The 15886-nt window shown below is 39.7% G+C and overlaps 1 protein-coding gene across 1 annotated transcript in view; it reads left to right on the forward strand.

Moving 5' to 3' along the window:
* nckap1l (NCK associated protein 1 like) overlaps positions 1 to 15886 on the forward strand; it is a 33491-nt gene that overhangs the window by 906 nt on the left and 16699 nt on the right. The window contains exons 2-15 of the mRNA XM_067388725.1: positions 5263 to 5373; positions 6715 to 6807; positions 7109 to 7165; positions 7251 to 7393; positions 8932 to 9022; positions 10132 to 10269; positions 10422 to 10470; positions 11164 to 11320; positions 11427 to 11483; positions 11722 to 11818; positions 11906 to 12015; positions 13916 to 14048; positions 14138 to 14219; positions 15586 to 15644. Of these exons, the coding sequence (XP_067244826.1) occupies positions 5263 to 5373; positions 6715 to 6807; positions 7109 to 7165; positions 7251 to 7393; positions 8932 to 9022; positions 10132 to 10269; positions 10422 to 10470; positions 11164 to 11320; positions 11427 to 11483; positions 11722 to 11818; positions 11906 to 12015; positions 13916 to 14048; positions 14138 to 14219; positions 15586 to 15644 (1377 nt within the window). The remainder of the gene's footprint in view (positions 1 to 5262; positions 5374 to 6714; positions 6808 to 7108; positions 7166 to 7250; positions 7394 to 8931; positions 9023 to 10131; positions 10270 to 10421; positions 10471 to 11163; positions 11321 to 11426; positions 11484 to 11721; positions 11819 to 11905; positions 12016 to 13915; positions 14049 to 14137; positions 14220 to 15585; positions 15645 to 15886) is intronic.

The raw sequence follows: 15886 nt of genomic DNA on the forward strand, positions 1-15886 counted from the left end.
AGTCTCTATAAGAAGGAATAATACAGATTTGGACTTTGAAATAAATTTAAACAATTTATTATTGTCAGAATTTAAACTACTGACATCAACAGCTTCATTATAATCATCACTGAAAGGCACAGGATTAGTTTGCCATTATTTTCACTGATCCTCCTTATCAAACATAAAAAATACTAAATACACTATTTATCTTAAAAGGTCTTAATGTGTTTTGTGATATTCTTTCCTATCAAACTAAACTACTGTGACTTACATCAGTTCCTGAGGAATCGGTTCCCAAAAAAATAACCAAACAGGAAACATGAACTAAGGTCAGGGAGCGTTTGCTGGGATCAGATTCAGAAGTTCTCTCTCCATCCAGACGCAGGCCGTGATCATAATGTACCTCCATTCTCTGACTTTTTGAAAAGTCACACAACATCACTTAACTGGGCTGAATACTTATATAGTTGTGTTAGTACAAGTGTATTTGATAGTAAGTTAATGATAATCATGAACTGAATTTGGTAAGTTGTTAACAGTGAATTAATTATGATTGTGCCCCCTCAAGTAAAGTCATGACATAAGTATACATTAACAAACCATTAGTTGATGTTAGTATATGCTTAGTTAATAATGAGTTAATTATGATTGTGCCCCCTCAAGTAAAGTCATGACATGATGCACATATCACACATCATTAACTAATATATGAATAAACACTATAGAGTGCCATCCTTATTCCTTTACACCCCGGTACAAAAAAACTAAAATAAAAAGTATTTGTATTTTATTTTTATTTATATAATTAAACATATATGGACTTGAAGCAAGCCATAAACATACCTGTAAAGACACACATAAGGCACATTTACATGTAAAATAGCGCGCATCCACAAGCTAATGCTAATCAAAGCATATACATTTAAATGACAAAAATACAAATACAGTTAATAACTGCACATAACCTCCTGAAAACCCCAATAAAACATACATGTAAATATGTCTTTAATTATTAATTTGGCTTACCAAAGCAGTCAACATTTATTAGTTTAAAATGCCAGCAACACAACAAACGCGCCAAGAGAACACCTAGCGTGCGCCACTAATGAAAACGGTTTAGATCAAATTAAATTAATTAGTGGTAGTTAGTCTATTTTCCACATTTGATTAGACAGATCTATGTAATTAATGGCTAAATAATCATGTGTCATTGCAATTATTTGTCACAAAGCTGCAGATGGCAGATTATGATATTACAGTGTAAATTATGACAGTATTAAATCTTGTTAATTCAAATTCAGAGTACTTCTTGTTTACTCTTATGGAGGCTGATTTATTTAGTTTACCCCTAAATGTTAATTAATGCATTAATTATCAAACATGTATTAACGCGTAGTTAAGGCTGCTGTTTTCATGCATGAATCCTTATGACTCCTGTCGTAGTTAAGGATCACTCTTCATTAGTTCATATCTTAACTAATCTTGAGTTCATGTTGAAGTAACTATTAATTTAGGTATTAGTTCATGGTTATTCATGTACTGTTATTGTAAAGTGTTACCAACGACTCTTTAGTGCCTTTGCACTGCCTCTAGTGAGTCATGCCATAAAGGCCAAAGGTTAATCAGACCTCTCTGCTTGACATCCACAGTGAAATGTGCACTTCAGAATCTTCTGAATGCCTGAAAGGAAGGTTATTAGTTGTTTTTACTTGAGACTTGTAAAAAAAAATTATGTTAAATCCATTCTCTTAACCCAGTTTATTTGTTCATGACTTAATTAGTATGCCATTCACAGATTTATCTCCCCAAAAGTGAAAACACTAAGCCTCCCAGACACCATCTAAACATTGAAAGTATCCACTCAGATTCTTCCATCTCTTTCCAGCTTAGCCTATAGCAAGAGTTTGGGGTGTGGCTACTGTAGCAGGCAGAGAGTTAGGGGTGTGGCTACTGTTGCATGTAGAGAGTTTGGGGTGTGGCTACTGTAGCAGGCAGAGAGTTAGGGGTGTGGCTACTGTTGCATGTAGAGAGTTTGGGGTGTGGCTACTGTAGCAGGCAGAGAGTTAGGGGTGTGGCTACTGTTGCATGTAGAGAGTTTGGGGTGTGGCTACTGTTGCATGTAGAGAGTTTGGGGTGTGGCTACTGTAACAAGTGGAGAGTTAGGGGTGTGGCTACTGTAGCAAGCAGAGAGTTAGGGGTGTGGCTACTGTTGCATGTAGAGAGTTTGGGGTGTGGCTACTGTAACAAGTGGAGAGTTAGGGGTGTGGCTACTGTAGCAAGCAGAGAGTTAGGGGTGTGGCTACTGTTGCATGTGGGGAGTTTGGGGTGTGGCTACTGTAACAAGTGGAGAGTTTGGGGTGTGGCTACTGTAGCAGGTGGAGAGTTTGGGGTGTGGCTACTGTAGCAGGTGGAGAGTTTGGGGTGTGGCTACTGTAGCAAGCAGAGAGTTAGGGGTGTGGCTACTGTTGCATGTAGAGAGTTTGGGGTGTGGCTACTGTAACAAGTGGAGAGTTTGGGGTGTGGCTACTGTAGCAGGTGGAGAGTTTGGGGTGTGGCTACTGTAACAAGTGGAGAGTTTGGGGTGTGGCTACTGTAACAGGTGGAGAGTTTGGGGTGTGGCTACTGTAACAGGTGGAGAGTTTGGGGTGTGGCTACTGTAACAGGTGGAGAGTTTGGGGTGTGGCTACTGTAACAGGTGGAGAGTTTGGGGTGTGGCTACTGTAACAAGTGGAGAGTTTGGGGTGTGGCTACTGTAGCAGGTGGAGAGTTTGGGGTGTGGCTACTGTAACAAGTGGAGAGTTTGGGGTGTGGCTACTGTAACAGGTGGAGAGTTTGGGGTGTGGCTACTGTAGCAGGTGGAGAGTTTGGGGTGTGGCTACTGTAGCAGGTGGAGAGTTTGGGGTGTGGCTACTGTAACAAGTGGAGAGTTTGGGGTGTGGCTACTGTAGCAGGTGGAGAGTTTGGGGTGTGGCTACTGTAACAAGTGGAGAGTTTGGGGTGTGGCTACTGTAACAGGTGGAGAGTTTGGGGTGTGGCTACTGTAGCAGGTGGAGAGTTTGGGGTGTGGCTACTGTAGCAGGTGGAGAGTTTGGGGTGTGGCTACTGTAACAAGTGGAGAGTTAGGGGTGTGGCTACTGTTGCATGTGGTGAGTTTGGGGTGTGGCTACTGTAACAAGTGGAGAGTTTGGGGTGTGGCTACTGTAGCAGGTGGAGAGTTTGGGGTGTGGCTACTGTAACAAGTGGAGAGTTTGGGGTGTGGCTACTGTAGCAGGTGGAGAGTTTGGGGTGTGGCTACTGTAACAAGTGGAGAGTTTGGGGTGTGGCTACTGTAACAAGTGGAGAGTTTGGGGTGTGGCTACTGTAGCAGGTGGAGAGTTTGGGGTGTGGCTACTGTAACAAGTGGAGAGTTTGGGGTGTGGCTACTGTAACAAGTGGAGAGTTTGGGGTGTGGCTACTGTAACAAGTGGAGAGTTTGGGGTGTGGCTACTGTTGCAGGTGGAGAGTTTGGGGTGTGGCTACTGTAACAAGTGGAGAGTTTGGGGTGTGGCTACTGTTGCAGGTGGAGAGTTTGGGGTGTGGCTACTGTTGCAGGTGGAGAGTTTGGGGTGTGGCTACTGTAACAAGTGGAGAGTTAGGGGTGTGGCTACTGTTGCATGTGGGGAGTTTGGGGTGTGGCTACTGTAACAAGTGGAGAGTTAGGGGTGTGGCTACTGTTGCATGTGGGGAGTTTGGGGTGTGGCTACTGTAGCAGGTGGAGAGTTTGGGGTGTGGCTACTGTAGCAGGTGGAGAGTTTGGGGTGTGGCTACTGTAACATGTGGGGAGTTTGGGGTGTGGCTACTGTAACAGGTGGAGAGTTTGGGATGTGGCTTCTGTAACAGGTGGAGAGTTTGGGATGTGGCTACTGTAACATGTGGGGAGTTTGGGGTGTGGCTACTGTAACATGTGGGGAGTTTGGGGTGTGGCTACTGTAACAAGTGGAGAGTTAGGGGTGTGGCTACTGTTGCATGTGGGGAGTTTGGGGTGTGGCTACTGTAACAAGTGGAGAGTTTGGGGTGTGGCTACTGTTGCATGTGGGGAGTTTGGGGTGTGGCTACTGTAACAAGTGGAGAGTTTGGGGTGTGGCTACTGTTGCATGTGGGGAGTTTGGGGTGTGGCTACTGTAGCAGGTGGAGAGTTTGGGGTGTGGCTACTGTAACATGTGGGGAGTTTGGGGTGTGGCTACTGTAACAGGTGGAGAGTTTGGGGTGTGGCTTCTGTAACAGGTGGAGAGTTTGGGATGTGGCTTCTGTAACAGGTGGAGAGTTTGGGGTGTGGCTACTGTAACATGTGGAGAGTTTGGGGTGTGGCTACTGTAGCAGGTGGAGAGTTTGGGGTGTGGCTACTGTAACATGTGGGGAGTTTGGGGTGTGGCTACTGTAGCAGGTGGAGAGTTTGGGATGTGGCTACTGTAACAGGTGGAGAGTTTGGGGTGTGGCTACTGTAACAGGTGGAGAGTTAGGGGTGTGGCTACTGTAGCAGGTGGAGAGTTTGGGGTGTGGCTACTGTAACAGGTGGAGAGTTTGGGGTGTGGCTACTGTAGCAGGTGGAGAGTTTGGGGTGTGGCTACTGTAGCAGGTGGAGAATTAGGGGTGTGGCTACTGTAGCAGGTGGAGAGTTTGGGGTGTGGCTACTGTAACAGGTGGAGAGTTAGGGGTGTGGCTACTGAAGCAGGTGGAGAGTTTGGGGTGTGGCTACTGTAACAGGTGGAGAGTTTGGGGTGTGGCTACTGTAACAGGTGGAGAGTTTGGGGTGTGGCTACTGTAGCAGGTGGAGAGTTTGGGGTGTGGCTACTGTAGCAGGTGGAGAGTTTGGGGTGTGGCTACTGTAGCAGGCTTAGAGTTAGGGATGTGGCTATTGTAGCAAGCTTAGAGATTGGGGTGTTGGGGATTGGTATTGCGTCAGTCACTTTGCTCACAGGTGATTGGTCCAATTTTAATTTGACATCTTTTACCTAGAACATAACTTGGTTAGTTACTATGGTGATAAATACTGCTAAAAGCTGAGCCACGTTGATGGTGCATAAAAACTAGGTTTGGTGCAAACTAAATTGAAATATAATTAGCTATCCATCTAAATCGGCTTCATGTTAGAGGCCACTGGTTATGCTTTGGAGCACAGACATTAGTTAGGTCTTTTTGTTAAAAAGTACAATAATGACACATCATTCAAGAATGGAGAAATTATCTCTGTTTTATGTAATTTTGTATTCTGTGTTTTGGCTAATGTATATGTTTTTCCAGGTGTGCACAGACCCAAAGCGAAGACCAGCATACTTTACTGACAAAAGCATGGAGTCTGCCATCAAATACATCAACAGAAAATTTCCCAACATTGACTTCAGGGGTGGAAGTGTGAGTATTCACAGACAAAAACTGATTCATTGTTGTCTTTGTCTTTTGCTCAAATGTTAAATAATTATATTGTTACACAATTTCAATAGTCCACTTTACTACTACCTATAAGTAACTTTGCAACTACATGTCAACTAACACTCATTAGAGTATTAGTAGACTGTTAGGGTTCGAGTTAGTAGAATAAGGCCTTGTTCACACAGCAGCAGAATACAGCTGTCAGTCCTGCATTTGAGTCCAGTTACGGTTACGTTCACACACAGTTCAGTTATTTATGGGAGTGACGACTGCATTCTATAACCAAACTCACTCCTGTAAATTTTCAGGATGCACAACTGCATTCTCTGAAAACCCACGCTGTGTAAACAGAACCGAACTGAACAACTAGTTGTCCGTCACTCATACAGCGAGAGAACTGCTCTGTGCTGCACAAATGTGGGTCCATCGTGTGTTGTGGATTTTCATGTGTGGTTTCAGGACATTTCAAGTCTCCACCTGCAAGTAAATTCATTTGTCAATCCCAGAAGCTGACAGTGAGAACGTAACCTAAGTTGACATGTAGATGCAAAGTTACTTATAGTCAGTACAATGTCTGTTGGGGAGCATACAATAAAGTGTTAGCAGATATTAAGAATACTAATACTCTAATGACAGCTTGGTCCTCATTAAACCTGGTATTAAGATGCATTTTGATCGATTGGATCAGAAGTGGACGACGCTAAATACAGGTGTAAACGGGGTCTAAAATGGTTTGAGCTTATCCACTTTTGACCACTTCCAGAGGTTTCGAAAACGCATTAGACCGGATTGCTTTCATAGTGTAAACGCTCATGTGATTGAATGTGTTCGTACAGACACAAAATACCTCCTACTCTCCGCCTACTGACCTAATGTGTAAACATTACGGGAAGCATTCTAGCCAGACGGGATTTAAACTTTTTCAGCTGAAGACCCAAGTTTGGTTTGAAGATGAAAAATGTACCAAGCACAATGTTCTCTCACCGTTCCTGATTTCTAACACACACTCAGCCAGTCTTGCATGTGTCAGAGCAGAAATGAAAGCTGCTGCTCTCTGTGTTTTACCGTCATCTCAGGGTGCATTCATATGTAAATTGTGCAAGCTTATTTTGTCAAGATCTGAAAAAAAAACATACATTTCCCCACCCATAGACCCTCCTCTTTGAAGAAACCAATCAACCAAAACGCATCTTAATACCGGGTGTAAACAGGGCCCTAGTTTACATGTATTTGCAAAGTTACTTATAGTTAGTAGAATGTTTAAAGTGGACTATCGAAACAGAGCATTAACACTTTTTTTTTCATCACACCATGTTTCTGCAGCAACATCTGAGCAGCATACAGAAGCAGAAGGCAGTCGTTCTGGAGGGCCTGCACAGTTACTATGAGTCCTTCATCGATGTCATGGAGTTCAGGGTAAGAGTGTCAGCTGATCTTCATTTGGTGGTCATCTTGGTAATATTACTGTCTTTCCAACAAAAATTACTTTTAAAAGTAACTTTCCCCAACACTGCTGCAAACAGTGTCTACCACTAGATAGACACTAAAGACCAAAATGTCTACTAAATGAATAAATGTAAATGAGTATGAAGTCATCATTTTCATTAAATAAATCTTTCAGTAGTCTTTGTAATAAATGTTATGTTATGTACTGCGACTGATATGATATTCCTGTTTTAGCGTCAGCATTTTTAATTTATACATGTTTTGTCTTTAGGACAATGTTTATGAGTTGCTCAACACAATAGATGCCTGCCAGTGCTTCTTCAACATTGTAAGTATGACTCTTGAAGAGAATATAGAACTCAAAAAGAGGCAGAGACAGTTTTATATTCATCTGTGGTTATAAATGCTTTCAGGCTGTAAATTTTGACTTCACCAAGAACTACCTGGATCTCATCGTCACCTACGCCTCAGTCATTTACATGTTGTCCCGCATCGATGACAAGAAGTTGATTGTGGGAATGTATAACTGTGCATATGAGCTGTCCAATGGAAACAGGTAATATGATCACGTGACCGCACTTTTAGACACAGTGGCTGCATCTGAAATCGCATACTTCCTTACTATTTAGTACTAGGCGAAAAACTATATGTGACATAAGAAGTATGTCCGAATTTACAGAACGCAAAAAGTACCCAGATGACCTGCTTCTTCCGGAAGTGTGCGTATGATGGACACTTTACTATCCCATGAGGCCACGGGAGAGGATTTATGAATGGAGGTAATGGATAATGACAACATGGAAAATGTAGTACGTACAGATTACATTCATACTTCACACAGAGAACATACGTTTTAGTTCCCGCAAAGTAATTACTAATTCAAAATAAGTACCTACTCAAGAGAGTATGTGATTTCGGATGCAGCCACAGTGTAACAATCATGTTTTTTGTTGTGAACTTTTAATTTGTATTTCATTGTTTCCCTGTGAATTCTGTTCCTGCTTTCTTTGTTCCCTATTTTCCCTGCTTCTTTTGTGTTTCCCACTGTAGCAACAGTCCTTGTTTGTTGCTATGGTTACTGATTGCTTTGTGCACCTGTTTCTTGTTCAGTTTGTTTTCCCCTGTGTATTTAAGCCCTCAGTTTTGTTTCCCTCATGGTCCAGTATTGTCTTTATAGTTTCTTTTAGTAAATCTGCCGCACTTGTGATCCTCTACTCCTCCTTCCTTGCCTGCACTGTTGCACACAGTGCTTTTGTGCAGTTGCATACACATCAACACACTTTTATAAATGTTCATAAGCATTTTACAGTTTGGTGAATTGGAGGCAAACTCATGTGTTTTCACATAAATTAATCAGTTTGTGCAATACTTATGAATTTGTGTTAAATATATTGCACATATAATGTAAATATTAATCTACAATTAGACATGATTTACATATTTACACACATAATCTTTAAATCTTGTCTGAAATCAGTTTTATTTTGAAACAAAACATTTGCCCATTTGATCAATTCTGAAAGTAGTAAATGTGGCTTTTTTTCTGGTGTCTTTATGTATATGCTTGTCTCTTTATGACTTAATGACTCTTTGTCTATTCTTACAGTCATTGTGTATAAACATAAATCCAAACATATTTGCATTTAAATGACAAATACATTTGACTTGTATTCAGTGATTATCAAATCCAAGGCATTGTGTTGTATCACTCTGTCATATTTTCACACAGTCACACATTTATGCAGTTAGAGACCTGTTTCACTTCAAGACTAGAAGCAAAAAGCTATTTTTTTTATTCTTGTAGGTATAATATCACTACAATCGTATAAGTACTCTTACAGAATCATATATTGATATTTCTCCTGAATCTTCCCAAAAAGGGTGTTTGTTTTATATCCATCCACCCAAATACTTGCCTAACCAACTGGTTGTCCATAAATGTTATTGACTTTCTCTGTCAGTTGTGGGAAGCAGCCAACAGTCCTCATGAGGAAAATGGCTCAAAAACAATGCAAATGCGAAAAGATTTATGTGTGTTGAAATATATATAATATTATGAAATATGATTTCGTGTGTGATAACTACTGTGTGCAGTGATCCCTCGTACCCTCGACTGGGACAGATGTTCTTAGAGTACGACCATCCCTGGAAAAAACTGTCGGAGGAGTTCGGTCCCCACACCAAGGTCAGTCACATTTATATAGACTAACTCTCTCATTTCCATCAAAGCACATATTTCAATGCTGGTCACAAATTATTTTTTAATTTTCTTGATTTTGTTATTATGGATTTTATTAATATTTTTAATAATTTTTTATTTTATATTTTATGTTTTTAGTTCATTTTATTAATTTTGTGGTGTGTTTTTGTCACTTTTAATAGTTGTTGGGGTTTTTTAATATATATTTTTGTTTTCATTATTTTAGTATATCTAGTTAAAGCAAAACTTTTGTCATCATTTACTCATTCACATGAGTTTATTTCTTCTGTTGAACACAAAAGAAGATATTTCAAACAATGTTGGTTACCAGACAGTTGACGGCACCCACTGACTTCCATAGTATTTTTTTTCCTACTATGGAAGTCAATGGGTGCAGTCAACTGTCTGGTAACCAACATTCTTTGAAGGGGACCTATCATGAAAATCTGACTTTTTCTGTGTTTAAAGGGTTAGTTCACTTTCAAATAAAATTTTCCTGATAATTTACAGTTTACAATTTTACAAAATTAAATTTCCAATTTAAACTGTCATAAATTTTGAATGCTTTATAGCACAGACTGAATTTTGATCTCTTTTCGAAGATTATTGCTGAAGTGGAAAAAGTTTTTAAAAAGTTAACTTTAAAAAAAGTTACAGAATTTTATGTTTACGGTTATGAAAAATGAACAAAAATACTATATTCAATTTTTATTTGAAATATATATTTTCAAAAATTTACATTTTACTCTAAAACCACAAGAAAATCAAAGCATTAAATCTAAACAAGCTGTGTTCCAAATTTGAGCTTGAGCTCAAAAAATTAGTTTGCAGTAAAATTTTGTTTCGACGCAGTACCAAAAGTTTTCAACCACTCTTTTCCAATTTCTGAGGAGCACAAGTATGACTATTTTTTAAGGACCATTTAACCTTTTCAAATCATGTGTTCACATAGCAAGTGCCAAAACCTTTACCAAGTTTTGTACCATTGCGATGAAATGGGAAAAAGTTTTTGTTTTGTTTTTTTCGGTCAAAAATGACCGAAGAGCACCAGAGGGTTAAATAAGTGACCGAATAACGCTTTCTGCTGTTGTCAGTCTGTGACAGAGGCTCTTCTCTCGCTGCATATGGTGTATCCACGGAGGAATCTTTCAGCTGACCAGTGGCGCGGCGCTCAACTCCTGTCACTGCTGGCTTCCCCCGCCACCATGCTCACCCCTGCGTGTTGTGACACTGTACGTATGACTGTAGATCATCTTAGTTTTCATTTCAGATGCTTTTCGCTGGGTTTTTGATTATATCCTGCCTTTGCTGTCCATGATGTATCAGTAAACAGTTGTGCATGTGGCTGTTTATATGAAGGACTGACACTAAACATTGTTTATAGATGGCTTGTGAGTATCTGTCCATGGAGGCGATGGAGCGCTGGATCCTCAGTGAGTGTCTTTATACATGAAGTCATGCTGGTGCTATTTCAATTGCACCTTCCACTATTTTTCCACACACGACTCTTTATTTGAGAGAGCAACTATTTCTGTCGACTAACAAAGTGTGGCAGCATCACTGAGCCTCTGAGAAAGACTGTAATATTTACAAATGACACGAATCTTGAATGTAGCCAGAAGGACGTTTTCATTGATAATGAGGTGTTTGAATGGCTGTGTTATTTTCTTAATGTTCTCTAGTTACCCAGCTAACATTCTCAGAACGTTCTAGAAAGGTTCTCTCAAAGTTATGAACAAACATTCTTCCAGTAACGCTAAAGGAACGTTCGTTCAAAGTTATCTGATCTTTATAAAACATTAGCACAAAAACATTATTTATACATCATTCATGGAACAAATGTTACTAATTCAGAACATTCAGAGATTGTAACATTCCCATAATGTTTGATGAATGATAAAATGGAATGTTCCCTTAACCTTCAGAAAAAACATTTTTAAAACATTAAAAACTAGTCATTTTGAACATTCAGAGAACATTCAGAAATAACATTATCATAACTTAATGGAACATTAAAAACGCGTTCTTAGAACGTATTTTTGTTAGCTCGGTATGAATGTCTGTACAGCACCAGTGTCTGAATACACCACGTTTGTATTAATGTGTTGTTGTCTTCTGGTTGTCAGTTGGCTTCCTGTTGTGTCATGGCAGTCTAAACAGCAATGCTGGCTCTCAGGGTTTATGGAAGATGGCCCTTCGTAACGGTCTGTACATCACAGTCATCAGAGACGAGGTTCTCAACATACACAAGCTCTCCGAGGAGTTCTTCGACAGTCTCAAAGGGTAACACATGCATACAGCGTCAGTAAATGGATGCTGCTGCACGATTCTGATGTATGTATTCACCTAAGCGTTTCTTATCATGTTTAGCTTTGCATTTTTTTTCCAGGTACAGTAAGCGCATTCCCGACATCAAAGAATGTAAAGAGTATGTCATCACTAACTGGTGAGCATCTAAAGTATGAGTTTATTTCAAATGCAGGAATAAAAGATAACATATTTTTGTTAGCTGGGAAGGCATGTGATATTCTTGCACAGACAAAATAAGATTGTACATTACAAAACGTAGACTTCACAGTGGTTATCTTACCAGCATGAAAAGCAAAATGGTTATTCAAACAGCAAACATCCTAAAAAATGCCTGATGAACAGAGTAAATGTTGACTCGTCTCACTGGTTCTCAGCGGGGCGTTGCGGAGAGAGAAGCGCAGCTTCCTGAGAAATGCTCTGAAGGAACTGACCAAAGTTTTGGAGGATGAACCTGCACTGCTTGGACCCAAGGTTTCAATCATTTAATGCTATTTTTGATGTACATGTTTTAGGTCGTACCCAGATCTCTGTGGCTTGAACTCTATTTGGTTTTTCTAGGCTTTATTTGTGTTCATGGCGCTGTCGTTCTCCCGTGATGAAGTGCTCTGGCTTGTGCGTCATGCTGAGAACATCCCCAAAACCAAGACACCAGAGGATTATGCAGACTCGTAAGTGTCATGTTCACCTGCACTACAGTGTATGAGCACAACACAACTCAAATTCTGTTAAAGGGTTAGTTCACCCAAAAATGAAAGTTCAGTCATTAATTACTCACCCTCATGTCGTTCCAAATGCGTAAGACCTTCGTTCATCTTTTGAACACAAATTAAGATATTGTGGATGAAACCTCCCATAGACTGCAACATAATCAACACTTTCACGGCCCAGAAAGGTACTAACGGCATCATTAATTCATGTGACTTCAGTGCTTCAACCTTAATGTTGTGAAGCGACGAGAATACTTTTTGTGCACCAAAACAAAAATAATGAATTCCGAGTCAGTCTCTGACGCTGTTCACATTGTCAACACAGTGCAGCGCTTCCGTGTTCTACGTCAGAATGCCAGCTCGGTATTGGCCGACTCCTGCATCAGCATCACACGCATGCGTCATGCTGCTCACGTGTACAGCATCGAAGAGTGATTCAGAAGAGAGGAAAAAGTTGAATAAAGCCGTATTTTTGTTTTGTTTTTGTGCACAAAAAATATTCTCGTCACTTCACAACATTAAGGTTGAACCACTGCAGTCACTATTTTCAGTTCATCAGTAATGTGACCTGCTCTATTATTTTAAAGTCACTTTGACCCAGAAAGGCATTTTGGGCCAGATTTACTAAATGGGTTAAATGAGACCACAATCCCATAGAATTGCTGATGGGAGTGTAAATTCTGTGGCTGATCTACTGACAATGAGCAAATTAAAGGGGGACCTTTAATGCCCCTTTTCACAAGATGTAATATCAGTCTCTGGTGTCTCCAGAATGTGTGTGTGAAGTTTCAGCTCAAAATCCCCCACAGATCATTTATTATAGCTTGTCAAATTTGCCTCTATTTGGGTGTGAGCAAAAACACACCATTTTTGTGTGTGTCCCTTTAAATGCAAATGAGCTGCTGCTCCCGCCCCCTTTTCCAGAAGAGGGTGGAGCTTTAATAGCTCAACAACAACAAAGCTGGAGAATCTCACGCAGCCAAAATGAGGAAAGTGTTCAGCCTTACATTGTTCAAACCGGAGTCGACACTGATGGAGAGACTCAGGAAGAAGTTACAACTTTTAGACGTTTCTGAATGGTTAGTGGATAAATTGATGTAGTTGCTGTGGAGTTGATTCAACTCATCTACTAGCATGTGCCGTCATGTTCATCTTTTGTGTTGAATTGACCCTCGTTTGTGAAGCAGTCCGGCGTAAAATGACGGCATGACAACAACACTCGACTACAACAACTCTTCCTCTTCTCTAAAGCAGCCCAACATGGCCCCGCCCCTTTTGTTGCATGTTCTCGGGGGCGGAGTTTATGTAAATGTTAGGGTTTGTGATGTCACAAACCTGGGAAGAGGCTTGTTGTAGTCCCTACCAGCGTTTGTTGTAGTCCTTAAACAGAGAATTCTTTAAAAGAAAATATCTTCTTCTGCATCGAACTTTGCAAATGTTGTTTATGCTCAAACAGCAACATTACACACTAACTAAAGTTAAAAAAGTGTAATCATAATCAACAAGCCCTTTAAAGAACGCACATGCAGCAGCTCATTTACATAACGACGAGCACAATCTACCAAGAGCAGTGCAGGTAATACTTACAACAAGGCACAAAATGGTTAAGACATGCTTTCTTTGGGTGTTAATTAATGGCACAAATACCAGTAAAACTGACTAGCGCAAACCTTAGTAAATCATGATTTATTTAAAAAGGCATCTGAAAGCTAAACTCCTACAAATGCATAAGCAATAAGGTCAGCCGAAAGAACTGTGTTCGTGCATTTCCATCACTCATTTCTCACTGCGTGTCTTGTGGTACAGTTCAATGGGAAATGCAGCATCATGAGTTGTTGTGTTAACTGTGTTTGTGGTACAGACAGATGGCGGAGCTCCTGTACTACATGGAACGGCTGCGAGCTCTGCTGGCTAAACACAGATATATCATTCAACGCTACCATCTTCAGTACTTGTCACAGTATGATGCTCTAGTGCTCAATGAAACCATCCAGGTACAGAATTTCTCACTATCCTGTTCACAAACCAATGTCATGCATTTCTATCAGAAGGTTTCTGTGCAGGTTTTGCCTTCTCATTTCAGGGCATGTCCGTCTGTCCAGAGGAGGAATCGGTTCTCATGTCGTCATTCGTCTCAACTCTGTCTGCAATGAGTCTCAAGCACTGTGAGTTCTTTCTATAACGCATTCAATATATTTTCTGAACACACTTGTGGTTGCACAGCCACATATATTGTCATCAGGTATCAATGTGCGAAGTGTATTATTCCTTTTTTATGCCTGTCTAATAACTACTTTCGAGTGATTATTGTCATTTCTTGCCCTGCTTTCCAGGTTCAGTGTCTTGATAAACTGTTTAGGGAATTAGTGACTCTCTTAATTGTGAGAACACCTGACAGGGACGTAGACTTTTGAGAAAAATCCCTGTGTTGTGTGGAGTTTGGTCGCCACAGCTTGTGTTTTCTGCCTATAGAAAACAGTAGTGCTGCGTTTATAGTGAGCGCTGAACTGGCTTGGATTGGTTTGGGTTTGTCAACTCAACACTTACTCAAGTTTGATCAACTAAATTTGTGCAACAAGCCTCTGGACATATCGACCATGTTGTGAACTGCTGAAGTGAATTCAGCTTTATTTCTACAGTACTTTATACCATGTAAACAGGAAAATAACAAAATCAATGATGCAAACATCAAATATGACACTAATTCAGTTTCAGCTATAAACAGCTCTATAGAAGACAAGTGTCATAATTCAGATCACTTCAGTTCTCATTTCTCATCTGATAGTGTCTGAACTGGGAAAAAGAGTGTTTAATTTGTAAATATTATTGTGGGTTTATTTGTGCGTGTGTGGTTTAAGGTGCACATTCACTAGTGTTCAAAAGTTTGGTGTCACTAAGTTTTTTTTTTTAAAGAAATTAATATTTTTTTATTAACCAAGGATGCATTATATTGATCAAAAGTAACAGTAAAGACATTTATAATGTTACAAAAGATTCTATTTCATATAAATGGTGTTCTTTTGAACTTTCTATTCATCAAATAATCCTGAAAAAAATACAATTTATGATGGTTTCCACAGAAATATGAAGCAGCAAAACTGTTTTCAACATTGATAATAATCATAAATGTTTCTTGAGTATCAAATCATCATTTCTGAAGGATCATGTGACACTGAAGACTGGAGTAATGATGCTGAAAATTCAGCTTTGATCACAGGATATAAATTGCATTTTAACATATATTCACAAAACAGATATTTTAAATTAGAATAATATTTTACTAATTTACTGTATTTTTGATCAAATAAATGCAGCCTTGGTGAGCAGAAGAGACTTTCAAAAACATTTTAAATAATCCCACAACCCCAAACTTTTGAACGCTAGTGTATATTTCATCAATAGATATGATATGATCGGAGCTCAGTTTCTTCTGACATCTTGCAGCATTTTAGATCAAATGTGTAGCAGGAATCCAAATCCAATAATGTTACATTCAGATTTATTTGCTTTCCTAAAATTCTTTTCATTCAGTGAATGCTGGAGAAGAATTTGACCTGAAACCGCTCAGACTGGACTGGTTACGACTGCAGGTACGGCCCTACATTATATACATTCATAGGCCGATAAAATTGATCAGAGTGGGAATCATGTTGTTTATACATTTATACATATAACTACAACCCCAGCGAACAGAGAACGTTCTCTCAAAGTTATGATAAAATGTTCTTCCAGTAATGTTAACAAAGTAGTTCTAAAGTTATCTGGTCTTTAATAATGTTCTCAAAACATTAAAACAAAAACATGGAACATTTTTTTTTTTTTCTGAAATGTT

This window comes from Chanodichthys erythropterus, chromosome 6, assembly GCF_024489055.1.
Source record: "Chanodichthys erythropterus isolate Z2021 chromosome 6, ASM2448905v1, whole genome shotgun sequence".
NCBI classification, from domain to species: domain Eukaryota; kingdom Metazoa; phylum Chordata; class Actinopteri; order Cypriniformes; family Xenocyprididae; genus Chanodichthys; species Chanodichthys erythropterus.